General features: G+C 62.3%; 1 protein-coding gene across 1 annotated transcript; it reads left to right on the top strand.

Moving 5' to 3' along the window:
• Positions 1 to 9844: 9844 nt before the first annotated feature.
• On the top strand, positions 9845 to 24774 carry LINGO3 (leucine rich repeat and Ig domain containing 3). Its single transcript, XM_058537610.1, has 2 exons — positions 9845 to 9877; positions 22192 to 24774. Exon 2 carries the CDS (start codon positions 22238 to 22240, stop codon positions 24014 to 24016), a length of 1779 nt encoding a protein of 592 aa, XP_058393593.1. The 5' UTR covers positions 9845 to 9877; positions 22192 to 22237; the 3' UTR covers positions 24017 to 24774.
• The last annotated feature ends 453 nt before the right edge of the window (positions 24775 to 25227 follow it).

The raw sequence follows: 25227 nt of genomic DNA, 5'->3' as shown, positions 1-25227 counted from the left end.
CAGCGATTCCCTGTGCCCGTTCGACAGTCGTGGGGGCTGGGACCTGGGCTAGGTCGCCGGGAGGGACTGAGACCCCAGGCACCAGGGTATCTGTGTGCTCAGCACCAGCCCGCCCTGTCTGAGGCCGAGATGATGGCTGAGACGGAGACTTTGGGGTTGAGGGGAGCCCAGGGGCCTCGACCCCAGCGCGGGGGACAGAGGAGCAGCAAGGCCTGGAGACTACTTAGACCCCCACCCAGGACAGCCAGGCCGGGACAGAAGGGCGCCTGGCTTCCCCGCCCCCGGCTTCTCTCCCAGAGAAGCAGGCTTGTCCCTGGTACCTCCCTGCCCCACAGTTGGACCCCTCAGAGCAGCCCCCCAGGCTCCAGACTGCCCTCCGCCCACCCCCTCACCCCTCAGCGAGCTGGTGAGGGCGAAGGCTGCCCTCTGCAGCCAGAGTCCGGAGGTCAGCTCTCCTCCCACCACTTGCTGTGTGGCTTAGAGTAAGTGTCCCAGCCTCTCTGAAGTCCCGTTCCTTCTGTCTTAAGTTCAAGACCAGGCATTGGGTATCCACCCAGTGGCCGGGCCACTCAGTGCCCCAAGCTTTGCATTTCAGCCTGAGGATAAGAACAGAATGCTATAGAGGTCTGAAAGGAGACCCTGACCTCCTGGGGGCTCAGAGAGACCTCCTCAGAAAGGAGGATAAAATGAGCTTGTTCCACTGAACCGTATCTACCCTAGAGAGTCACATCAACCTCATTTGTAAAAGACCAGCAATAACCTGGCTGCCCATCACTGGGGGATCTGCTACATAAACTCAGTTTCCTCCAGCCAACTATGAAGTGACTTTACAAAGCGGTAGATCTCTCTGTGCAGGAGTAGATTAAATACAGCCAGAGGGTCTCTGCAGCTCTCCCTAGCAAGAGGGGGCCCTATTTCTCCACCCCTGGGAATCCAGGGATCTGATCTGATGATAAGAATATGGCGGAAGGGATATAGTGGGAATTCAGAGCCTGGCTGGCAACGGGGCCTTGCGGCTCCCACCCTGTCCTCTTGGAATGCCATCTGGAGCCGGCCAGGATGTCAGGAGGCCGGACCAGGAGCTCCGAGGCCCCCCGGCCAACAGCCAGCACCACCAGCCCGTGTGAGGGTGTTGGAACCACCAGCCCAGTCGCCCCTGTGGGTGTCGACTGCAGGGGCCCACAGAATCACGAGAAATAACCGATTGTTTTATGCTGCTAAGTGGGGGGATGTTTGTTACGCAGTGACAGGTCACAGACTTGCCGACAGAGGCCTGTGACAAAGTGCGAGTGAATCACACAAGTTCAGATGCGTGTGGTATAACACCGCTTATTTAAGATACTTTTTAAAAAGATCTTACACCTCTGTACTTTTCAATGTATGGAGAAAGATCTGGAAGGATCCGTGCTGACCTGGGATTGAAGCTGGTGATGGAGATGTCAGGCTGCGCTTAATGCTTTAATATTTTACAAGGAGAAATTTAATATTTCATATCTCACATTTAATACGGCGACGATGTTTTAATATTTTACAAGGAGTCAGAGGAAGAGAAGGCCAGACACAGGGAGGGAGACGCGGGGAGAGATTTACGGAGACAAGGAGACGGGGAGGCAGAGCAGGGAGGGGGAGAGAAGCGAGGACACGGCCCCCTGGCCGCTGACACCGGATCCCGGCCTCCCGCCCCCCCCCCCCCGGCCCCGATATTAATGCCGGCCGCACCCGGCCCCCCAGCAGCCCACCATGCCCGCTGACCCCCGCCCGCATCCCGCCCTTCCAGCTCCCGGTCCTCTGTCCCCGCGGGCTCAGCGGGCGGGGGCTGCGGCCGTCGCCGGGGCCGGCCCTGCTCCATGTGCCCACGGTCACCGCGGCCCACGGCTTCTGGGTGCTGGCCCAGAGGCCTCGGGTGCTGTCAGCTGAGGCCCCGCTCTGGGAGACGTCACCAGAGGCCCCAGGAGACTAGGACAGAGGCTCGAGCCCAGACCAGCCGGAGACCCCCAGGACGCGGGCCCATGGCCGACCCCGGAGTCCTCCGCGGGTGGACAGGATCTCGAGGACGCTGACGGTCAGCCCGGCCCCTCCCCCAGCCCAGCCGCCGTGTCCCCAGAGCAGCTTAGGGAACAGGATGGGCTAAGCCACCCCTCTGGCTCGCTGCCCTCCCCGACGCCCTTTCTCCATCCCCGTTCACGGAAGAGGATGCTGAGGCCCAGAGAGGTTGAGCGACTAGCGCAGGGTCACACAGCCAGGATGCTAGCCCAGGTGGCGGGCGGCCTCCAGCGCTGTCCGCCCCCCACACCCTTCCCGTGCCGGGGAGCCCCCCGAGGCTCACTGCCCCCGTCTCGTGGTGCAGAAACAGACCCAAAGCGAGATGGGGGGCACGCATGTCGGGGGGCAGACAGAGAAGGGGTGCCCCGGCCCAGAGCCGGGAGGGAGCGGTTCCCACTGCTCTCAGGCCGCAGGTCTGTTCCTGCTGCCGACAGCCCAGGGGAGACCTCACCGCGACCCCCGAGCACCAGCAAAGGGACCCGGACGACGCCGAGTAGCGCGGGCCCCTCTGCCGCGGAGCCCCGAAGCCCCCCAGCGTCCCGGCCTGCCGCCGTCCGTGTCGGGGTCCCGGCTCCCGGTCAGTGACTCAGGAGCTCGGGGGGCCAGGCCGCGCGAGGATCCCCGGGCTGTTCTCAGCGCCAGGCCCGCCCGGAGCCCCCACCGTCGGCAGGAGCTTCGGGGCGGGGGGCTCGGACACTCAATAAACTGGCCAGTGCCTTCCGGGCCGTCTCCTCCCCGTCTTCTCGCGCTTTCCACGTCCACTCAGGCACCGGGTCAGCTCCCCCCACCCACCCCATGCCCGCCGTGCAGACCAGAGCCAGCAGGGGTCAGGACTCGCCCAGGGACGAGGGACGAGGCAGGCGAGCACACTGCCGGCACGTAGGAGATGGGGACCGGCCACCGAGGGGGCTGCCCGGAGCCTGGGCCCCGCCCGGTGGCTGACAGCCTCTGAGCTCCTTTCTCGGCCCCCATCTCCCCGCAGCACCAGATCCACACCCACTCGGGGACCTGAGAGGCTCCCCAAAATTAACATGCCCCAAGCTGATGCCTCCCCGACTTCCCCCGTTCCAGGATCCACTTCCACAATCCCCCACTTGCTCCAAACCTTGGGGTCACCCTTGACCCCCTACTCTTTTTCTCTCCCCACACATCCCATCCATCAGCAAGTGCTGACAGCCCTACCTTCAGAATTTATCCCGAAGCTTTTAAAGAACAAATAGCAACCAAACTCTCAGAAATGAGAGGTGTCGGGAACGCTCTCCAGCTGGTATAAGGCCAGCGTAACCAAAACCTGTCAGAGACATTCCAGAAAGAGAAAACCACAGACCGATGTCCCTCACGAATATAGATGCAAAAATCCTTAACAAAACACCGGCAGATTGGATCCGGCCGTCTACACAAAGGCCCATACATCATGACCACCGCGTCGGGTGTATGCCAGGAACACGAGGTTGGTTTAACAACAGAAAATCCATCGATGTGGTTCACCCCATTGACAGAATAATGGGGCAAAGCCGCACGATCGTGTCGCAGCCGCAGAAGAGGCGGCTGACAAAATTCAACCCCATTCAGGTTAAAAACCCAGCAGCCAGGAACAGAAGGGAATTCCCTCGACCGGGTCGAGGCCATCGATGAAAACCACAGCCAAGTTCACACTGAATGCTCAAAAACGAATGCTCTCCCCCTAAGATCGGGGGCAAGGCAAGGACGTCCACTCTCGTGCTGGAGATCCTAAACGGTGCGATAGGACAGGAAAACAAAATCAATGATAAATATTAGGGAGTTTTGCAAAATCTTTGCTTTTTGCAGAATCTGCTTGGGGCTGCAATGTTGACTTGCTGAATTACAATTACTTGCTGAAAAGACATGCTGTGATTCAGGCCCCAGCATCCCTCACCTGGATCATGTGGTACCTGCCTCCTCTCGTCGCCCTGCCTCCCCTCGAATTCCCCACAGTCCAGCAGATCACATCACCCCCCTGCTTAAGACCCTCCAGTGTCTTCCCAACACTTTAGAACAAAATCCAGACTCCTGGGTCCTCAAGGTCCTGCACGACACCCCACCTGTCCCCCTCTCTGCCACGTGCATTCCACCCCACCCTGGCCACAGTGGCCTCCCTGCTGACCCTTGCTCCTGCCTCAGGGCCTTTGCACATGCTGTTTGTGCTCCTGAACATTTTTCCTCCCACACGTTCACAAACCTCATCCCTCACGTCCTCCAGGTTGTCACTCAGTGAAAGATTTCCCAGGCCATCCGTCCAAAGCAGCCCCACTTCCCTGATACCACATTTCCAGGTTCATCCACGGCACCGATTTTGATCCTCAACCATCATCCGGGCTTATCTGACAGTTGGTTGTTTCTCTGCTTTCTGTCCACATCCCCCGACTCGTCTAGAGTCTCCATGAGGTCAGGGACTGCATCCCCCTCAGTCAACCCTGTAACCCGGGTAAGATGGCAGGTGCCCTGGGGGTCCACTGGGAGAGTGGAACGGATGATCAGCAAAGTCGAGAAGGAACGAGTTTCTTCAACAAATACATTGCAAGGAAGGAGAGAGACAGAGACAGAGACAGAGACAGAGACAGGGATAGAGAGACAGAGACAGAGAGAGACAGAGACAGACAGACAGAGACAGAGAGAGAGAGACAGAGACAGAGAGAGACAGACAGAGACAGAGAGAGACAGACAGAGACAGAGAGACAGACAGAGACAGACAGAGACAGAGAGACAGAGACAGAGACAGAGAGAGACAGACACAGAGAGACAGAGACAGAGAGACAGAGAGAGACAGACACAGAGAGAGAGACAGAGAGAGACAGACACAGAGAGAGAGACAGAGACAGAGACAGAGAGACAGAGACAGAGAGAGAGACAGAGACAGAGAGAGAGACAGAGACAGACAACCTACACATTAAAAGAGACATAACCAACTGCAACAAATGGACCTATTTTGGATCCCAATTCGAACAAAGTATGAAAAAAATTTTACGGGACAATCGGGGAAATTGGGCACTGGCTGGCCATTTGAGAATATTCAGGAATTACTGTTAATTTTTTAAAGGACGATAAAGGAATAGTTGGGGTTTTTTTCATGTCCTCATATTTTAGAGAAACAAATACGTACGGATGAAATTACATGGTGTCCGAGACTTGCTGTGACGTGGTCTGTGCAGAAGGGCGGAGAAGGTACTGACAAACCTGAGGGACTGTACGTCGGCGATGGGTTCAGGGGGGTTGTTGATGATTTTCTCAGCTTTTGCTTGTGTTTGAAAATTTCCATGATAAAAAGTTAACATAAGTGAGAAGTCCCTTTGGGATCTGCTGCAGGCTATGAATTTCTATGTGTATCAGAGGAGAGGTTTTTTCTTAATGGTGGGTGTTCAAACTCCACTCTGAACCCAGAACTCGCTCTAGGGGGTCACTTGTTAGGGGGACATTTCTCAAAGCTCCCGGCTTCTGTACCCAGAATCCTCCCACGTGGCCACAGAAAGCCAATCCCGATGCTCCCTGCCTAGAACCCTCTATGGCTCCCAACTTCCCATCAGATAAAGTCTCAGCGCCTCCTCCCTTTCCACCTCGTTGCCTCACTCCTTGCAATTCTCCAAGTTCACTGTCCCCCCGGTGTGACGCTGTTAAATCCACAGTTGTTAAGTGGAGCCCAGGGATAATGAGCCACAGTCCAACAAAAGACCACAAAGGAACTGAAGGAGAGAAGTTCATTACTCACAGGTCCTGGCAGAGGGACACGCACGCCTGGAGGGCCATGCGGGAGGGAGGCCAAGGCCGGTGCAGGCAGAGAGCGCGGCAGGACCTGGGTGCACGCCTTTATTAGGGTCACTAATAAAGGGTGGTTGCTTTGGGGTCCCTGCGCCAAGGCTGGGTTGGCCCATTCACCCCAAAAAGAGCGGGGTTCTGGTAAGCTTCACGGGGTGTCATCTAAGGGGTGCACACGGGGGACCCTGGGAGGAGGGGGTGGCTGTCACCGGGCCTTGGGGAGGCACACGGGGGTGACACTTCCGGCGACTCTGCGGGCTGCTCTCTGGGGCCCACGCCTCCACGGGGGGCCAGGTGAGCTTAGGGTCCCCAGAGGCCACTCGGCCACACAGCACAGACGCGGGGCAGCAAGGCCGCAGGGCAGCTTAGCTAAAGCCTGGACGCCCCCCGGGGCCTTTGCCCTCGCTGCGCCCCCTGCCGCACACTCTCCCACCCTCTTTGGCCCAGAGAACTCGGGCTTCTGGGCTGGCCCTCCTGTGACCCTTGCCTGGCAACCTGGCTTCGGGGCCCTCCGTCTCCCCAGCTGGCGCCGGTGGGAGCTGAGTTTGGGGACTCGGTATCCCAAGTGAGCTTCACACAGTGTTGAGGAAGTCTTGACTCAGAGAATAATAATAGCTGGCCGTTCATGTTGTTTATCATCCGTCGGGCAGTCTTATAACTATTACACAGTTTTGTAAATATTCATCCTCCCGGCAACCTGGAGGGATCCGTTCTTATTATTCCCACGTTACAGAGAGGGGAACTGGGGCTCAGAGAGGTTAGGTCACCAGCTAGAGGTCACACAGCAGGGACCCAGTGCCACCCCAGGGGTCTGGATCTGGAACCCACCGCCTTAGTCACTCTGCGCTTTTGCATCCCAGCCCCCGATGGCTCCACGCCCCATTACAGAGGGGAAGCCACTTGTCTGCGGCCACATCTGCCCCCACAGCCTCCCACCACTGGCTGTGACCGCCAATCCTGCACATCTCGCTGGAGAGAGAGGGCCAGAGGAAGAGGGCTTTTAATTTTAGAAATAATTAAGGCCACCGAGGGGCTCCTGCTGGCTCTCCCAGGCACAAGGGTGCCAGACGGGGGAGAGCTTGTGGCCCCACTGCACGCCCACCCAGAGCGGTCCACCGGGCTTGGGAAGCCCCCTGGGCAGGCGGCCACCTCCCTGCCCCCAGCCCCTCCCACAGCTTCCCCATCTGGAGCTGCCCTCTCCTCCCGGTGGTCCGTCTCCATGGCAACATCCCCATCACAGGGGGTCGTAACCTTGGCAACCAGGTACTGCCACCCCACTGCCTGGGAAGCTTGAACCCGTGGCTGCACCCCCTTCCCACGTTCCCCTCGCCCCCCAGGCAGCATCCCGCTGAGGATGCTGGGCCCTGAGAGGCCACCCAGCACTGAGCCCACGTCCCCAGTCCCGCTAGACACAGCGGGACGGGGAGCAGGGAGACACCAGCCAAGGACAAAAAGGAGAAGACACGCAGTGGTTTCAGAGAAGGAAACCGAGATGCCGCTTCCCGGCTCAGACCCCCAGAAACCCCCCTCCCTCTACCGCCCTCGACATCACTGGACCACTCGTTCACTCAGCCAGCATTTATTGGGCGCCTGCTGTGTACCCACTGGAGCCACAGCGATACAGAAGGAAGGGCACGCAGTAAACAGCATAAATCCGGAAATTACAGACTATCTTAACCGGGAGAGAGCAGAGGAGGCAGAGACAGGACAGAAGGAGGCACGGGGTGGAGACATGAGTCAGGAAGGAAGCGAGGGGGTGTTCCAGGCGGAGGGAACAGCCATGCAAAAGTCCTAAGGTGGGCGTGTGCCCGAGGCCTCACCCTGCCCTTCAGCCAGGCTGCCGGAGCAACGACCTGGAGCTGGGCAGAGCCACAAGCGCCCTGGGGGCCCTCTGTCACGGGGAGCAGAGTCCCTGCAGCCCTAGAGATGGGTTCTGTTCTGATCCCTGTTTTGCAGATGTGGAAACTGAGGCTGGAGGGAATCTCCCATAGTCCCTCACCCAGGAAGTGGCAGGACCCAGATGCGAACCCGTGTTAACCTCCCTCGGCCCCGACCCCCACAGCCTCAGGCTCCAGGCACGTCTGCTGAGTTTTCCACACCCCACCTTGTGATTTTTCATGAGTCTGCTCCCCCTGCCCATGGTAAGCCCCCTTGCTCCCCCCAGCATCCCCTCCCTCCAGCACTTGGCCTGGCACACAGTAGGTGCTTGATAAAAGCTTTCCTGCCTGAGAGGCAGGTTTCAGGAGGGAGAAAGGGAAGCTCAGAGAAGGGAGGTGACCTCCCCGAGGTCACACAGCGCATCCGCAGGGATGATTTCTCCTGCAGGGCTCGGCCGCCGTGGGGGTGGGAACCTCGAGGGAGGGCAGCTCACGTCTCCTTCCGCACTGATCTCTCCAGGGCCAGGAAGGGAACTGCCCCCCTCATCCCACAGGGGCCTGGCCTGCGGCCTCCCGGGACGCGGTTTCTGGGCCTCCAGCCAACGCGACAGTCTGGGAACGGAGCCTGCTTGAGTCACAGGTGGCTGAGCCGACGCCAAGCCACCATCGAAGTGGCGGGGAGGATGCGGCCGCGGGGAGGGCCGGAGGAGGCGGGGTGGTGCAAGGTTACACACCAGGGCCGCGAGGCAGCCAGGCCCGCCTGGCTCCCCACCCCCCCCCCAGGGACAAATGGCATCTCTGAGCCTCGGTTTGCTCATGTGTGAAATGGGAGTAGCTAAAGTGTCCACCTGGACCGGCGAGACGGCAGCCAGGAGCAAAGGGCCCACGTTTAGAAGGGAGCCCAGCAGACAGTGAGCGCTCAGTCATCTCACGATCTGGGGGTGATCTGGGGGAAGGACGCCCCCGCCCCTCTCCTCTGCTGGGCGCCCCCACACTATACTATGGTCCCGCCTCCCATGCCGGGCTCCATCCCTGAGCCCCCTAAATGGGGCAGTGCTAGCTCCTGGCCGCTGCCCGCAGGCCCCGTCTGGGGAGTCAGGACACCCCAGTCCTGGTCCCATTTCTGCCCTGACTCGCTTCGCCTCGGGAACCACAATAGCCCAGCCTGGGAGTCCAGAATAGGGACCCTCCACCCCGACATTCAGTGATTCTGGGGTGTCTGCTCCGACAAAGCGCCCTTCATGGGGCCAGGCGGGGCCCCCCTCCTAACTCAGGGTCCCAGGCAGGGGGGTGCCCACGGCTCCCCAAACCGTTTTTCACACAAACACCCATGAGATGAGAACTCTGCAAGCTGCAGCATCGGGCCCAGGGCCCAGCGGTGGAAAAGCCCAGTTAGTCAGACAAATACGAGTGATTCCAGACTGGCCAAGGAGGATGAAGAGAAAGGCCTTCTGGCAGACGGAACAGCAGTGCAGAGGCCCTGAGGCTGCGGGAACCAAGTGGCCTGTCTGAGCAACAGCAGGAGTGAGGGGGAGGGTGGGAAGAAGGCGGGGCGGGGCAGATCCAAAAGCTTGTGGAGTTAAATGTGATCCTGAGGGCAATAGGGAGCCATAGCTGGTTCTGGAGCCCAGTGGCTAAGCTTCCTCTGGGGTCCTCGTGGGGAGTGCGCCTGGAGAGAAGAGTGGAAAAGGCTGGGCAGGTGTCCGGGGCCGGGTGGTGGAGGCCTGGACTGGAGGCAGCAAGGAGGCGACAGGTCCCGGAGGGGCACAGATGGCGAGCCCTGCGTTTCCTGCGCCGCAGCCTCCGCAGGCCCGCCAAGGCCACCGCCACGGGGGTCCTCCGACTCGCGCCAGGGCGGGCGGGGCACACACGCAGCGGCACGCGCCCCGGGCCCCCCGCTCCCCGCCCGCCGCCCTGGCGCGCGTCCCGGCACCTGCGCGCACGTGTCCCCGCGCGCCCCGCAGCCCCGCACACCTGCGGCCCCGGCGCCGCGCACCCCGGCGACCAGGGCGCGCGCACGGCCCGGCGCAGCCCCGCGCGCCCCCGCCCCACGCGCCGAGGAGGGCGGCGGCGGGCACGCGCGGCGGGGGCGCGCACGGCGGACCCGGGAGGCGGCGGCGGCTCGAGTCGGCTCCGGGGGGCCCTCGCGCCGCAGCCCGCGCCGTGTCCGCGGCGGAGCCGCCCAGGTGAGTGGCCGCGCGGGGCCCGGCGACCCCGCTCCGCCTGCGCCCCGCCGTCCCCACCCGCGCCCCCCTTCCTCGCCCGGGGGGCACTCGCCCCGCGCGCCCCTCTCGGGCGCATCGCCCCTCGCCAGGCCCCGAATGCTCCCCCTGGAAACTTTGGGGGCCACTCCGCACGCTGGGGTCCCCCCTCCCCTCCCCTGGGGCACCGAGGAGCGGGGGGCCGGGTGGGCGTCTGTCTGGGGCAGTGGGCACGCCTGGGAGGATGCGCCCTCTCCATGGGGGGACGAAGGGGCACTCGCTGGGTCCGAGAGTCGGGGGGACGGTCGAGATGGAGGCTTCAGCCCCGCGCCTTCCTGTCCTACCCCTAGCGGGGTCTGGTCCAGCCTGGGGGGTACCGAGCTGCCAGGAAGGCGAAGGGGCTGTTTGGGATCGGCACCGGGACCCGCTCCATCCCAGCGGCTGGGGGAGGGATTCGGGGCACAGGGCTGAGCCCCTGGCTGTGGGCCCGGGTCCAAGCAGCACCAAGGATGGAGAGGGAGTGCTTCTCTGCATCTCCTGAGTCTGGGCCTGGGTGTCCCTGGGCCTCTGGGGCCTGGCCCGGGAGGCCACTGAGCCCCATTCAACAAGTTGAGGGCAGAGGGAACGGCAGCTTGTGCCTCCATCTGGGCACAAGAAAAGACCCAGGTCCTTACTTTGGAGACAGCCTTATAACTGGTTTTCTCCACATGTGCCCCAGGCTCTAAGGACGCAGGTACCCCAGCCCCCCAGTTCTGAGGAAGCAGAACTTCTGGGAGTCTGGGCCCCGGAACCTGCATTTTTAACATGCTGGTGAATCCGTGTGTGCACAGAAGTGTTAAGAACCTGTTGCTTCTGGTGGGGGTGGGAAGGGGGTGTCTGGTGACACAGCAGCAGAGAGAGGGACCATCTGGGACTTGATTTGGGGAGGATTTTCAGGGCCGGCAGGGCTGTGAGACCCAGGAGGGCTCCTTGGAGGCGGTGTGGAGGCTGGGAAGGGTTTGGCATGTGAGTGCCCAGAGGTGCAGGACCCAGGGTCTCTGTGTGGATGAGGCAAGTGGAAAACAGGTTTCGTGGGCGGGGAGGGGGTGATCTTTGTCAGGAGTCTGGGCCCTGGCGGGCTGTGGGCACTGTTCCCTCTGAGCCAAAGTGGCAGCCATCTGAGACAGGATCGGAGCTGGAAGACCCCGTGGGCTTTCCCTGCAGACGCAGCTCCCACACTGTAACTGGGGTGACAGGAAGGGGCCACCCAGCCATAGAATGGGGGCTCAGAAGGGCTAAGCCCGTCCTCATCCTGCTTTTCTGCTCCCCGTCCTGGCTGGTGACTTCCTGCAGAGGACGGCGCCTCTCTGAGCTCCAGGTTGGGGACAGACGTGAACATGGGATTTCACGGGGTGAAAGGAACCGCTGGCATCGCAGCCCGGCGTGGTGCTGCGTGAGAGAGAGGCTTGGTTCACGTGGGGCCGCAGCGGCTCTGCCCACACCGGCCCGGCCTCCGTGTGCTCGTCTGTCGAATGGCGGCTCGCGGCCGCCCCCAGATTAGCCCGGGACCTGAAGGTGCCTTGCTGGGTGGGAATAAAAAGCACCTCTGAGACTGCGGCTTGATTTCTCTTCCCACAGCGCTGTCACTCCCGGGAGCCCCTGAGTCACCATCTAGTCACCAGGTACAGGGCCTCTTGGAGAACTCTCCAAGCAAAACTTGTCCCAGGTGGGCCGGAGCGAACCGCCCACCACTGCCTGTCAATCTCGGGCCTCCGAGGAGCGCCCTCCGCCCTCCATCAGGGCTCTGGGATTTCATGGAGAGGAGCTTGGGTCAGACCGGGGTTCAAAGGTTGACCCTCAGGCTGAGTGATGCCAGGTGAGCTGGGGGCCACTCTGACCCTCAGTCTCCTTTTCTCCAAATGGGCTTCGTTATTCCCGCCCTCGAGGCTGGGCTAGTGGGTGAGCGGCCACGCTAGACTGTAGGCGTTCGAAACGTGGTTCCAGATCTAGAGGCCTCACCTGCAGAGGGCAGTCGACAGCCCCCGTGCACAGGCGAGAAAGGAAAAGTGGGTCGGGAGGCCCCCAGCCCCCCGAAGTTAACAGGGACGAAGAACAGACGGAGGCTAATTAGGGCTTAATGAGTTGTCATGGATGAGAGCCCCGGGAGGGCCCGGATCTAGGACGCAGGATGCACCAATCCTGGGGGGTCAGCAGTGTGTGTCCCCAAAAGCAGGCCTCGGAGAGCTGGGCACTGCCTGCGGCGGGGTCCCCACCTCCCACGTCTGTCTAGAAGGTTGAATGGGGGACGTTTTGAGGGCCCTGCCACGCCACACTCCCCATGCTCTCTCCGGCCCCAGTTGTGGTGGGAGGCAGAGGGAAGGATGGCCTGGGGACAGAGGGGGCTGGCGGTCAAGCCCCCAGCATCTGTCTCCCTGCCCCCCCCCCGCCCCCGCTGTGTGTTCAGCTGCCACCTCCAGGGGGCCTGGCTCAGCCTTGGCCAAGGGGGTCTTCAGCATCGCTGGCCTGGGGTGGGCCGGGAGGATGTGTCCCATGTGGCCTTACGGGGGAGAAAGCTGGCTCAGAATAGAGGAGGTAGGTGGGTGGGTGGGGCTGGGGGCCCGGGCAGGACCCCCGACCCCAGGAGCTGGGCTGCCTCTGTTCAAGGCGAGGGGCCCAGGGCAGCTTGGGGCCGAGGGGAGGAGGCGTCCCCCTTTCCCAGGTCGAGCCATGAGGGACAGATTTGGGCCCCCTCCCCCAGGGGGGTCCCTGCACGTCAGCCGATGCTGAGGGCAGACCCCGCGGGGAGCCCGGCCCTTCCGCCTCCCAGCCCCGGGAAGTGGGCGCCGCTCCGTGAAGGCCTCAGCCCCTCCGGCCACTGTGACAAATCACCACAAGCCCAGTGGCTTAAAACCACACGAATCGATTCTCTCACGGCTCTGGAGGTCAGAGATCCGACACGGGTCTCCCTGGGCTAAAGTCCAGGTCGGGCAGGGCTGTCCTCCCGGAGGCTCCAGGGAGAACCGTCTCCCGCCTTTTCCAGCTTCTAGAGGCGCCGCGTCCTGGGCTCGGGGCCCCGTCCTCCGTCTGCACAGCCCGCAGCGCAGCGTCTCCCGTCTCTCTCTGCCTCTCACCCTCCTCCTCCCTCTGATGAGGACCCTGTGGTGACACTGGGCCCCGGGGATCCAGGGTCGTCCCCCCTCTCAAGGTCACCCCTGAGCGTCCTTAATTGCAACCTACCTTCACCCCCTTGGCCCGTGAGGTAACGCGTCCCCAGGTTCCGGGGCTGGGGACGTGCGCGTCTTCGGAGGGGCCACGCTGCTGCCGGCCACCGAGCGCACCTTCCTTCTTTTCTGGTTTTCTCCGCACCGCTGCCCGCACGCGGCCTCCACGCCACCTCCCTCTCCCGCTCGCCACCCACAGACAGAACGGCAGGGTTTCGTCTGTTTTGTTCAAAGCTGTTTCTTTTAAGAACAGGGCCTGGCACACAGCAGGCGCCCGTTAATCGCTTGTTGAGTGAATGCATGAATGAATGAGGTGAAGACTTAGCCAAAAGCAGAACAGGGCCCGGGACTCGGGCTCCTGACCCCCGCCAGCACCCGGCAGATTTTTCCGGAAGGATCCCGGGTTACAAAGTCCTTCTCGGCCGACTTCTCCTGTGCCCCTCCGGTCAGCCCAGGGAAGTGGTCACTAGGTCACTTTGCAGAGGAGGAAACCGAGGCTCAGGGCGTTAAAAGTCTCTGCCCAGGGCGGTCGGGGGCGGGGGCGTGGGGGGTGGGCTCCGATGGGGACCAGGCGTCCTTATCCTGGCTCCGAGTGTCGCCCATTCTCTGCTGCATTTGCCGGATATTATCGGGCTCTCAGGGCGCCCAGCTCTGTGCACATTGCGGGGGGACAGAAGAGTGATCTGGTCCCCACTCTCGCGACAGCGCCGTCCGGGTGGGAGACGACTTTCTAGGCTCAGGTAATGTAGGGTGAGAGTCAGACCACACAGGACCGGACACATCTTCCGGCTGCCGCTCAGACCCCTCATGCTCTTCCTCAGACGCCCCCCATGGCCCCCCATTGCTCTGAGAGTCGAGCGCAGACCCCTCCCAACCGTGGGTTTAACGCCCTGTGTGGTTCCACTCCTGCCACCCCCAACTCCCACCCCCCAAACTCAGACACGCCCAGGGCCGCCAGCCTCTCCTCGTCTGCTCCTCGGAGCACCAAGCTTCTCCCCACCCAGGGCCTTCGCCCCCACGGGTCCCTCCACCTGGCCACCGTCTCCCTGACTTTTGCCTGGCTGATTCCTGCCCCCCAGGGCTCAGCTCAGACAGGCCTCCCCCGGCCGCGCCGGACAGAGCATTGGGCAGTGACGGACCCCACTTTCCGCTTCCTGTGTGTGTTGGGGTGATTCCTGTCTGCCCCCCCCCCGACACGACGCCCAGGGAGAGAACCAGACACAGAAGGACACACGGTGTGTGATCCCACTGATGTGAAATGTCCAGAACAGGCACATCCACAGACAGGACGTGGGTTCCTGGTTGTCAGGGGCTGGGGGGGCCGGTGACTGCTGATGGGGATGGGGTTGCTTTCTGGAATGTTCTGGAATTAGTGGTGATGGCTGCACGTATCTGAATGCAGTAAAAGGCATTGAATTGAACACTTGAAGTGGGGAAGACATGCCCCATGCAGGCCGGGGTGCCGCTGTGCGCCCAGGGCCTGGCACAGAGGGGTCAGGGGAGAAAAGAGAGAGACAGGGTGGCGAGGTCTGCACGCGGCCGGCCCCTGCCCCCCGCCCAGTGACCACGGTGACCCGGCCTCCGCTGCGGCTCGTCGAGCCCAGTGGTGAGTCTGTCCTCGAAACACGCGTCGTGGGCCGGCCCCGTGGCTTAGCAGTAAAGTGCGCGCGCTCCGCTGCTGGCGGCCCGGGTTCGGATCCCGGGCGCGCACTGACGCACCGCTTCTCCGGCCATGCTGAGGCCGCGTCCCACATACAGCAGCTAGAAGGATGTGCAGCTATGACACACAACTATCTACTGGGGCTTTGGGGAAAAATAAATAAATAAAATTAAAAAAAAAAAAAGGAAACACGCATCATCCGTCCCCCCGGACCCAGGGGCTTTGCCCTCGGTGGGGAGGAGACTCGGGAAGGTTCTCGGGGACCAGCTGGAAAGTGGGACGGCGGAGGCCCTGCTTCTGTGCGGGGGTGGGGGACCCGTCAGCATCAGCAGTCACACAGCAGGCCCCAACCCCACCGCCGACGCGCCCTCAGCCCAGGCAGGGGCGCCCGGGGCCGGGACGGAGGAAACCCGGGCTCTCTGCCCTCGTCCCTGTCGTCCACATCCTGGCCCCAAGCCCTCCGAGGTGAGGGAGGAGGGGCCGCGCTCTGCCAGTGGGCAGCTCTGGGTGCCCCACGGTTCTGCCGCCGGCACAGGGCGGGCTCCTGGGTCTGCAGAGCCGACTGGAGTCAGAGTCCCTTGGGGGACGGGGGACCACCCCCCAACCCCGGGGAGCCGTGGGGGAACAGGGTGTGGCATCCCGGGTTCCAGTCTCGCGTCTGCTTCTCACCCGCTGTGTGGCCCTGGGCAAGTCGCTGCCCCTCTCTGGGCTGCTGCTTCCCCGGCTATAACACAGGCTGATCCTCGGCGTGTTTCCTCCTGGATGCCCGCTCTGTGCCTGGCATCCTCGAGGACAGGGGTCCCATCCGGGGTCGTCCTGTCCCCCAGGGACACTGGGGGACATCTGGGGACATCTGTGGCTGTCACACTGGGGGCGCTCCTGGCATTGAGTGGTTGGGGGCCAGGGATGCTGCTCCACCCCCCACAACGCCCAGGATGGTCCCCCCGAGAGTGACCCGGCCCTGATGTCACAGTGTCGAGGGGGACCTGCTTTGCGGGTCTCGTTTGATGCTCACACGACCCCGATCCTGTTCTGCAGGTGGGGACACTGAGGCCAGAAGGCGGGGGTCTGTCGCGGGCCCGGGTGGAGCGGAGCCCACGCGGGAAGGAGGGGTGGGGAGGGGTGGGCGGTGGCCGGGTGGAGGGGGTGCTGGGGCGTCTGCGGAGGCGGCGCCGCCAGCCCCTGTGACGATTGGCGGCCAGGGTGGGAGCGGGGACAGCCCTGCTGCTGGGGTGACGTGGGGACACTGCGGGGCCTCCTGGGATGTGGCTGAGTCCCCGGGCCTGGAGCTCAGGGGGGACATGGTGGCCGAGACAGAAGATCAGGGTCATCAGATGGCGTTTAGTCCTGGGAGGACAGGAGGGGTCAGAGGGCAGGTGGGGACGGAGATGGCCCTGGGGGTATCACCTCCCCCAAGGCTACAGCCCCCAGGAGAAGGGAAGGGACAGAGAACGGTGAAGAGTGGGCGTCAGCCTGTCCGTCCAGCCTGGTCCCCCCGCCCGGCCTGTGTCCCCACCGTGTCCTCCACTGTCCGCCCCACCGCCACCATCCGCCCGGCCAACGCCTCACCTCCTGCCCATGTTGACACAGACGCCCCCCAGGCAATGGGCCCAGTGCCCCAAACACCTCCCCCCGCAGAGGCAGGACTGAGCCCAGACCCCACCCTCATCGGGACCTGGGGCCTGAAACAGGCCCAGAGAGGGTCCCCGCTTGCTCAGGGCGCCCAGCCCCGCTGTCACCCGAGAGTGGCAGAAACTGAGGGGACCCGGGGCGTCTTGGTGGAGTCCCCCTGTGGCGCTGCACCCGAGCCCACCCTCCTGCGTGCTCGCCGGCCTCCCGGCCCCGGCCAGCGCCCAGGAAAGCGCGAGAAGGGGGTCCCCCGGTTCCCTCGCCGAGAACCAGCTCATCCCCCGAGGAGGGACCGGAACCTCGGGGGGAGGCGTCCAAAGCCCCAGCCCGGCTGCACGGCCCCGTCCTGCGGCCCCAGCCCCCCACAGAGGAGATGACAGGGCCGCACCTGCGGGAGAGGTGACAGTTGACAAACTGGGTCACAGCTTGAGTGGCTCCCGCTGGGCGCTGAGGACCGGGAGTAATTATAGCGCTGGAGCGCGGCGCCCCAGGCTCTCGCTGCCTTTCCAGGCGAGGTCCAGAGAGGGTGCGATTTTCACCAGAGGTCACACAGCACGCCAGGCCCGAGGTCTCCCACCCGCCCTTGGCGACTGTATCACGGTAGCCGTGCCCCGGCCGCTCCGACCTCGCGTCCCCTGACTGCTTCCTTCCTGAGTTTGTCCTTATCTGCTGTCTGTGCAATTTTTTTTTTAAATCCTTTCCAACTCAAAAAAAAATACTTAAAAATTTTTAAAGTCCATCTTATCTGACCACGGCGCCCGCCCCCGGGCTCCTGGCCTGAGCCGCGCGGTCCCACCTCTCGGCCTTCGTCCCTCCTGTGCCCTCCGCCCGGACTGCCCTTCCCTCGCCATCTGCCCCGCTCTGTCTCACCTCCTTTGTGCAAACGTCGCCTCCTCAGTAAATCAGATCATTGCCGTCCGTCCCTTCAACTCTCCCATCTCTTTGGATTTATCTTTCTCCACTTAGATCCACCCGAAGCCCCTGGAAAGCGATCTCTTTGTCCTGTGCGCTCTGTATCCTCCGCCCTTGGAAAATGCTCGGCACCCTGTAGATGTTTGTTGACTGACTGACGGACGGACTGAATCAGTACATGAGGGGAGACCTCTGGAGGTGGTGATTAAATCGGTCCAGCAAAAACAGAACTGCATTTTTAATTCAGGCTGGATGAGCTGCCCGGACCTTGTCCCAGCTCCGTTTTTTAAAAAAAAAAAGGGGATCAGCGAGTGTCAGAGGTGTGGGAGCACCACTGACTTCACCCTGAGACTTGCTCCTGCCACCCCTGTGTGCCGTGTGAGCCCGAGCAGGTGACTTACGTTGCTTTGAGCCTCCGTGTCCCATCTGTAAAGTGGGGGTGACGGCTGGGACCCCCCGTGAGGTTTTGTGGGGATTAAGTGGGACGATCCAGGTGCTCGGGGCTGCCCCAGAGCGGGGCTGTGGGATGTTGGCCATTTTGATGGCGACAATGATGTTCATGGTCCAGGAGGAGATACCAGCCTTAAACAAGGGATTAAATGGCATTTCAGAGAGGCTAGAGTGGGGACTTGAGTGCAGAGTCACCAGGGAAGTGACATTGGGGGTGAGACCCAAATAAAGTTAGGGAGAGAGCCGTGTGGGGAAGGTGCTCCAGGTATGGGCACAGCGTGTGCAAAGGCCCTGGGGCAGGACCATGTGCGAGGAGCCCATGTGGCTGGAGCAGAGTGAGGAAGGAGGGCAGGGAGGGGACAAGGGGAGAGGGGAGGACTTTGAATTTTATTCTAAGGGCGTGAAACTCTCTTCTGCAGAAAGTATAACCAGGCGGCTTGGCCCCCATAAGGAGTCTGTGTTTGGGGCTGAACAGCGCCAGCCATTTCCTCCTTGGGGCAGAGCCTGGGAGACCCCGGCTTCTCCAAAGCAGGCTGCTGAGGTCCTGTCCCCCGTTCCTGGGCCAGGGGACCATGGGAGGTGGCACGCGCCGGGACAGGGCCCTAGGAGTGACCTCAGAGCCGGGACGGGTTTAAGGTGGGAAGTTGCCAGAGGCGCGAGGTGGGCGGCTGAACAGGGAACCATCGTCCAGGCTCTCTTGTCCCTCCTGGGACACAGCCTCGCCACGTGCCGCCTGCGGCAACCACGCGGGAGAGAATGACCTAGAAAAACAGCCTCGGACGGGAGTTTGCCTTGGGGAGGGATTACGGCCCCTGCGACACCCGGGCTGGGATTAAGGACGAGTACAGAGGACGGGCGCAGCCGACTGGCCCTCGCTCCCTCCCCGACCCTGCTCCCCAGCTGGGGGGACAGGGAGCTAAGACCCACAACCCCCTGGAGACCAGGGGCCCCTCGGTTTCCACATCCTCAGCCACGGGAACTCCATTCCCGCCGCTCACAGCGCTGTTCCGTGTGGTGCGTGAATTCCCAGGCATCCGGGGGCACCTGCACGTGTGTTTACGTGCCACCCCGAATCTAGAATTCGGTTTGGTGTTTCATTTTATTTTGCCACAAATAGGATTCTGCTGCCTGTAAGCATTTGGCAACCTTGATTTTTCCCCCCATCTAACTGCATCTCAGCCATCTCTCCTCGTGGGTACCTTCGAATCTTCCAGAGTTCCACAATTACAATGGATTACAGCTTATTTCACTGATCCCCTGTTGGTGGACACTTAGGTTAGTTCCATTTTTTCTCTGTATAACTAGATCTCAGCTGTCTTTCTCTATTGGTACGTATGAATCTCCTGGATCCCACCGCAGGAATGGACAACAATTTAACCAATCCCCTATGGATGGACACTTAGGTTAGTTCTGGGTCTCTCCCCCCGCCCCGCCCCGCTCCCCGCCCAGTATAACTGCATCTCTGCTGTCTTTCCTCATTGGTACATACAAGTCTCCCTGTGTTACACAGCAGACACGGACCACAGTTTATTCAACTGATCCCCTAGTGATGGACACTTGGGTTGGTTCCAGCTTTTTGCTGTTTCAGACGACACTGCAGCAAACTACTTGTTTATCGAATATCTGAGTTTTTCTCAAGGATACGTGGATGCTCATTTAGGTCCTGTATGAGTGTCCTGTAGCTGCCGTAACAAACCACAGATGGGGGCGCTTAGAACAGCAGAAGTTTATCCTCTCGGATCTGGAGGCCAGAAGTCTGAAATCGAGGTGTGGCAGGGCCGCGCTCCCTCCCGAGGCTCCAGGGCGGGTCCTTCCTTGCTTCTGTCAGCTTCCGGTGGTTACTGGCGATCCTGGGTGTCCCTTGGCTTGTAGACGCATCACTCCACTCTCTGCCTCCACGGTCACACGGCCGTGTCCTCTGTGTCTGCGTCCAGATTCTATAAGGACACCAGTCACTGGATCCGGGCCACCCCGCTCCAGTGTGACCTCATGCGAACTTGGTCACACTGCAGGATACGAACCGGCCCGCCACGTACACGTGGTTCATCTCCAGCACTGAGCAAGCGGCTGCTCGGGGCTCGGTGTGCGTGTGAATTGTCACCTTAAATTCCCCGAAGGGCCGGGGAGGCAGGAGGCGGCCTCCCGGGTGTCTAGCAGATGAGGAAACTCAGCCGGGTCCCCCCAGCCAGGCCTGTGGGAAAAGGGAGGGAACAGGCGGCAGGCCCGGGCCAGGGGGAGCCGAGGGGGCGCCTGGGGGGCTTCAGCTGCTAAGATGCCAAAAATGGCTGCCTGGCACACGGGGTAGCCACCACGCAGCTGCCAGCTGGCTGTTCCCTCCCCACCCCCCTGACCTTATTGGACCCCTGGGATCTGGGCTGTAGCCAAGCAGAGTTGGGGTGGGGATGCGGGGCCAGCTGGCTGCCAGGAGAGATGAGCAGCTAGGAAGGCCCAGGTGCAGAGGCCTCCGTGACCCCCCAACACATCTCCCCGTCCGTCTCCCCACCCGCTCCAATCACAGCCTCACTAGCCGCCCCTTCTGCCTCAGGGCCTTTGCACTGGCTGTTGCCCCAGCCTGCAACTCTCTTCCCCCGGACATTCGCGCGCACTTTTGTGCTGATCCTTTTGGTCTGTATGAGCTGTCGGGGGCCGTCATAACAAAACGTCCCAGACTGGGGGGCTTAAAGCAACAGAAATCTATGCGCTCTCAGTTCTGGAGGCCAGAAGTCTGAAATCAAGGTGGGCAGGGCCGCGCTCCCTCCCGAGGTTCCAGGGTAGGGTCCTTCCTGCCTCTCCCAGCTTCTGGGGGCTCTGGAGTCCTGGGCTTGTGGCTGCATCACCCCCGTCTCTGCCTCTGTCTGCCTGTGGCCTTCTTCCCTCTGTGTCTGTCTATGTGCGTGTCCAAATGTCCCTCTTCTCAGGACGCCAGTCACTGGGTTCAGGGCCCCCCTTCTCCGGAACCTCATCTTCATCAGTCACATCTGCAGAGACCCTAGTTCCAGACGAGGCCCCGTTCACACGTCCCGGGGTTGGGACTCAAACGTATCTTTTGGGGGGAGACAGTTCAGCCCACTACCTGGTCTCAGCTCAGATGTCACCTTAACAGGTCAGAGGTCGCCCCCTCCTTCCACGCTGCTCACCCGGACCTTTCATCCTCGCTGCGTCCTCTGGTCTCGTCGCCGGAACGTGCCGACGTTCCGCGAGCAGGTGCTGTGTCTCAGGCAGATCTGGGCTCCGAGGAAGTCGAGCCGATGGAGCCCAAGGCCTCGGGGGGTGTACAGTCCAGGTGGAGGCGACAGTGAGCAGGGTTTTAAGATACGTTCTAGTTTCACAAGATGGATGGACCCGTGCGGACAAATGAATAGGAACAGGGAGGACGGGATGGTGGGGGAGCTGGTGAGGCCTCTTTGGGGGTGAGGACCACCTGTATCCCCACCTGACGGACGTGAGCCCCAGGAGGGTGGGATCTGCGTCTGCCTTGTTCTTTTGGGTATTCAGAGCCTGGTATACAGTAGGCACTCAATAAATGGGATTTTGGGTATCCAAATTTTTACATTATATTTGAATGGTTCTTCTCCAGCTCAATAAATACTTTCTTTTGCATTTTTTTTTTTGCAGGGGAAGATTCGCCCTAAGCTAACAACTGTCGCCAATCTTCCTCCTTTTTAATTCTTCTCCCCCAAAGCCCCAGTACGTAGTTGTGTATAGTTGTAAGTTCTTACGGTTCTTCTATGTGAGCCGCCACCGCAGCGAGTGCTGTGGTTCTGGGCCCGGGGAACCAAACCCAGGCCACCGAAGTGTAGTGTGCCTGCTAGGCCAACATGGCTGGCTCTGCATTTTTTTTTTTTTAATGGAGATAAAATTCACAAAACGTAAAATTCACCCTTTTAAAGTGCACAACTCAGTGGTTTTGGTATATTACAAGGTTGTGTAATCACCACCACTCTCTAGTTCCAGAACATTCCCTCACCCCCAAAAGAAACCCTGGCTGTGCCCATCAGCACTCACTCCCCAGCCCCTCACAGCCACAAACCCACTGTCTGTCTGGGGATGTGCCTGTTCTGGACATTTCACGTCAATGGAATCACACACCGTGTGTCCTTCTGTGTCTGGTTCTCTCACTGAGCATCGTGTGTTCAAGGTCCATCCACGGTGTGGCTGTGTCAGGGCCTCACTCCTTTTCAGGGCTGTGTAGTATTCCAGTGTGTGGCTGGACACGTTGTGTGGATCCATTCACCCACTGATGGACACTTGTGCTGTTTCCACTTTTTGGCGATTATAATGCTGCCGCTCTGAACACGAGTGTGCAGGTTTCTGTGTGGACGTGTGCACTGAGTCCTCTTGGGTAGACATCCAGGAGTGGGATGGCGGGTCCCACGGAGGGTAAGCGCATCTTGAGCGCACTGCCGGGGCGGGCCGCGCTCGGGTGCTAACGCTGCCTCCGCCCGCAGGTGCCCCCGAGGATGGTGGCGCGGCCCTAGGCCCAGGCCCCGCACCATGACCTGCTGGCTGTGCGTCCTGAGCCTGCAGCTCCTGCTCCTGCGCGCGGCCCCGCCCCCGGCGGGTGGCTGCCCGGCCCGCTGCGAGTGCACGGCGCCCACGCGCGCGGTGGCCTGTCCCCGGCGCCGCCTGACCGCCGTGCCCGACGGCATCCCGGCCGAGACGCGCGTGCTGGAGCTCAGCCGCAACCGCATCCGCTGCCTGAACCCGGGCGACCTGGCGGCGCTGCCGCAGCTGGAGGAGCTGGACCTGAGCGACAACGTGATCGCGCACGTGGAGCCGGGCGCCTTCGCCAACCTGCCGCGCCTGCGCGTGCTGCGCCTGCGCGGCAACCTGCTGAAGCTCATCCCGCCCGGGGTCTTCACGCGCCTGGACAACCTCACGATGCTGGACCTGAGCGAGAACAAGCTCGTCATCCTCCTGGATTACGCCTTCCAGGACCTGCGCCGCCTGCGCCGCCTGGAGGTGGGCGACAACGACCTGGTGTTCATCTCGCGCCGCGCCTTCGCGGGGCTGCTGGCGCTCGAGGAGCTGACCCTGGAGCGGTGCAACCTCACAGCGCTGTCCGCGGAGTCGCTGGGCCACCTGCGCGGCCTGGGCGCGCTGCGCCTGCGGCACCTGGCCATCGCCGCCCTGGAGGACCAGAACTTTCGGCGGCTCCCGGGGCTGCTGCACCTGGAGATCGACAACTGGCCGCTGCTGGAGGAGGTGGGCGCCGGCAGCCTGCAGGGCCTCAACCTGACCTCGCTGTCCGTCACCCACACCAACATCACGGCCGTGCCGGCCGCCGCGCTGCGCCACCAGGCGCACCTCACCTGCCTCAACCTGTCGCACAACCCCATCAGCACGGTGCCGCGCGGCTCCTTCCGCGACCTGGTGCGCCTGCGCGAGCTGCACCTGGCCGGGGCCCTGCTGGCCGTGGTGGAGCCGCAGGCCTTCCTGGGGCTGCGGCAGATCCGCCTGCTCAACCTCTCCAACAACCTGCTCTCCACGCTGGAGGAGAGCACGTTCCACTCGGTCAACACGCTGGAGACGCTGCGCGTGGACGGGAACCCGCTGGCCTGCGACTGTCGCCTGCTCTGGATCGTGCAGCGCCGCAAGACCCTCAACTTCGACGGGCGGCTGCCGGCCTGCGCCACCCCCGCCGAGGTGCGCGGCGACGCGCTGCGCAACCTGCCCGACTCGGTGCTCTTCGAGTACTTCGTGTGCCGCAAGCCCAAGATCCGCGAGCGGCGGCTGCAGCACGTCACGGCCGCCGCGGGCCAGGCCGTGCGCTTCCAGTGCCGCGCCGAGGGCGAGCCGGCGCCCACGGTGGCCTGGGTGACGCCGCAGCACCGCGCGGTGACCGCCGCCAGCGCCGGGCGCGCGCGCGTGCTGCCCGGGGGCACGCTGGCCATCCAGGACGCGCGGCCGCAGGACAGCGGCACCTACACGTGCGTGGCCAGCAACGCGGGCGGCAATGACAGCTACTTCGCCACGCTGACCGTGCAGCCCGAGCCGGCCGCCAACCGGACCCCGGGCGAGGGCCGCAACGACACGCAGGCGGCCGCGCGCTTCCCGCTGGACCTCACCACCATCCTGGTGTCCACCGCCATGGGGTGCATCACCTTCCTGGGCGTCGTCCTCTTCTGTTTCCTGCTGCTCTTCGTGTGGAGCCGCGGCCGCGGGCAGCACAAGAACAACTTCTCCGTGGAGTACTCCTTCCGCAAGGTGGACGGGCCGGCCGCCGCCACCGGCCAGGGCGGCGCCCGCAAGTTCAACATGAAGATGATCTGAGGGCCCCAGGGGCCCACCTCCCACTGCCCTCGCCCTGCTGGGCCCGTGGGCTCCGGGCCGCGCCAGCCCGCGGCCTGCCCGTGTGATGACCACCTATGCATTTCCCAGAGGGGGCGGCTGCAAGCCGGCTCCTGGCAGAACTTCCCCTTTTTTGTAGGGACCCAACCACAGGTCTGTTTTTTCATCACGACGCATCTTTTGCAGAGTTTCTCAAGCGTTTTCTAAAGGTTTCACCCTGTGTTCCTGCTCGGGTGTGGTCACCGAGCTGGCTGGGGTCAGGGCAGGGTCCTCCAGCTCGCGGTTCACTCCCGGGAGGCACACAGCTCACACCTCAGGGGGTGGTCTACACCCGGGATGCCACAGAGGGTGGCCTAGCCCCGAGGGGAGGGCGCACAGGAAGCTGGCACTGTTCACACCTGGACAGCCCACATCTCACACCCAGCGCACGTGTGTTCACACCCGGGACACAGTCGGACACGGCTCCAGAGTGGAACACACACGCCTCACATCCAGCTGACACGAGACAGGTGCCCCAGGCTCCAGAGCTCGGCACAGGCACACAAGGCCCTCACACCAAGGACACACGCAGTCCACACTCCATACACACACAGCTCACTCTTGAGACAGATCACACCCAGCTCACACTTGGGTCGCACAACTCACACCAGAGACACACTCAGATTACGCACAGCTCACACCTGTGACCGGCACAGGTCACACCCAGGACAAGCAGCTCACACCTGGAACACACGTGGCTCACACCCCAGAATGCCCAGTTCACACTTGGGACACACACGGATCACCCCCAGGACACAAAATTCACACACAAGACACACTGGGCTCACACGTGGACACTCAGCTTACACCCGGCTCCGGCTCGGCTGGCCGTCTCCCCCCGGGATCTCGGGGGCTGGGCTAAGGTCAGGCTCGCCCCGAGGGGGCCCCGCACACCTGGGTGGTCCCTGATGCAGCTACCCCCCCCCGCAGGACTCACCGGCCCGACAGGGTGGGCTCCGACTAGGAGAAGCCATCCCCGATTCCTCCACCGCGCCCACGCCACGCGGGAGGGGCAGCTGCCCGGGCCCCGGGCCCAGGAGCGTGGCCTCTGGGGTGCCCGTCTCCAGCAGGCCGGAGTCCACACTAGCCCTGAGCCAGCCCCCTGAAGCCCTGCTCCCCAAGGAACAAGAGACCTGAGTGCGGGCCGTCCTCAG

The sequence above is a fragment of the Diceros bicornis genome, unplaced genomic scaffold, assembly GCF_020826845.1.
Source record: "Diceros bicornis minor isolate mBicDic1 unplaced genomic scaffold, mDicBic1.mat.cur scaffold_67_ctg1, whole genome shotgun sequence".
In the NCBI taxonomy this organism is placed as follows: Eukaryota; Metazoa; Chordata; class Mammalia; order Perissodactyla; family Rhinocerotidae; genus Diceros; species Diceros bicornis.
Note: the sequence above shows the minus strand (reverse complement) of the source record. Positions and strands in the feature narration are given on the sequence as shown.

Bases quoted from the DNA above. Each gene is read 5' to 3' on its own strand.
- LINGO3 (XM_058537610.1), top strand. From the start codon at position 22,238: ATGACCTGCTGGCTGTGCGTCCTGAGCCTGCAGCTCCTGCTCCTGCGC.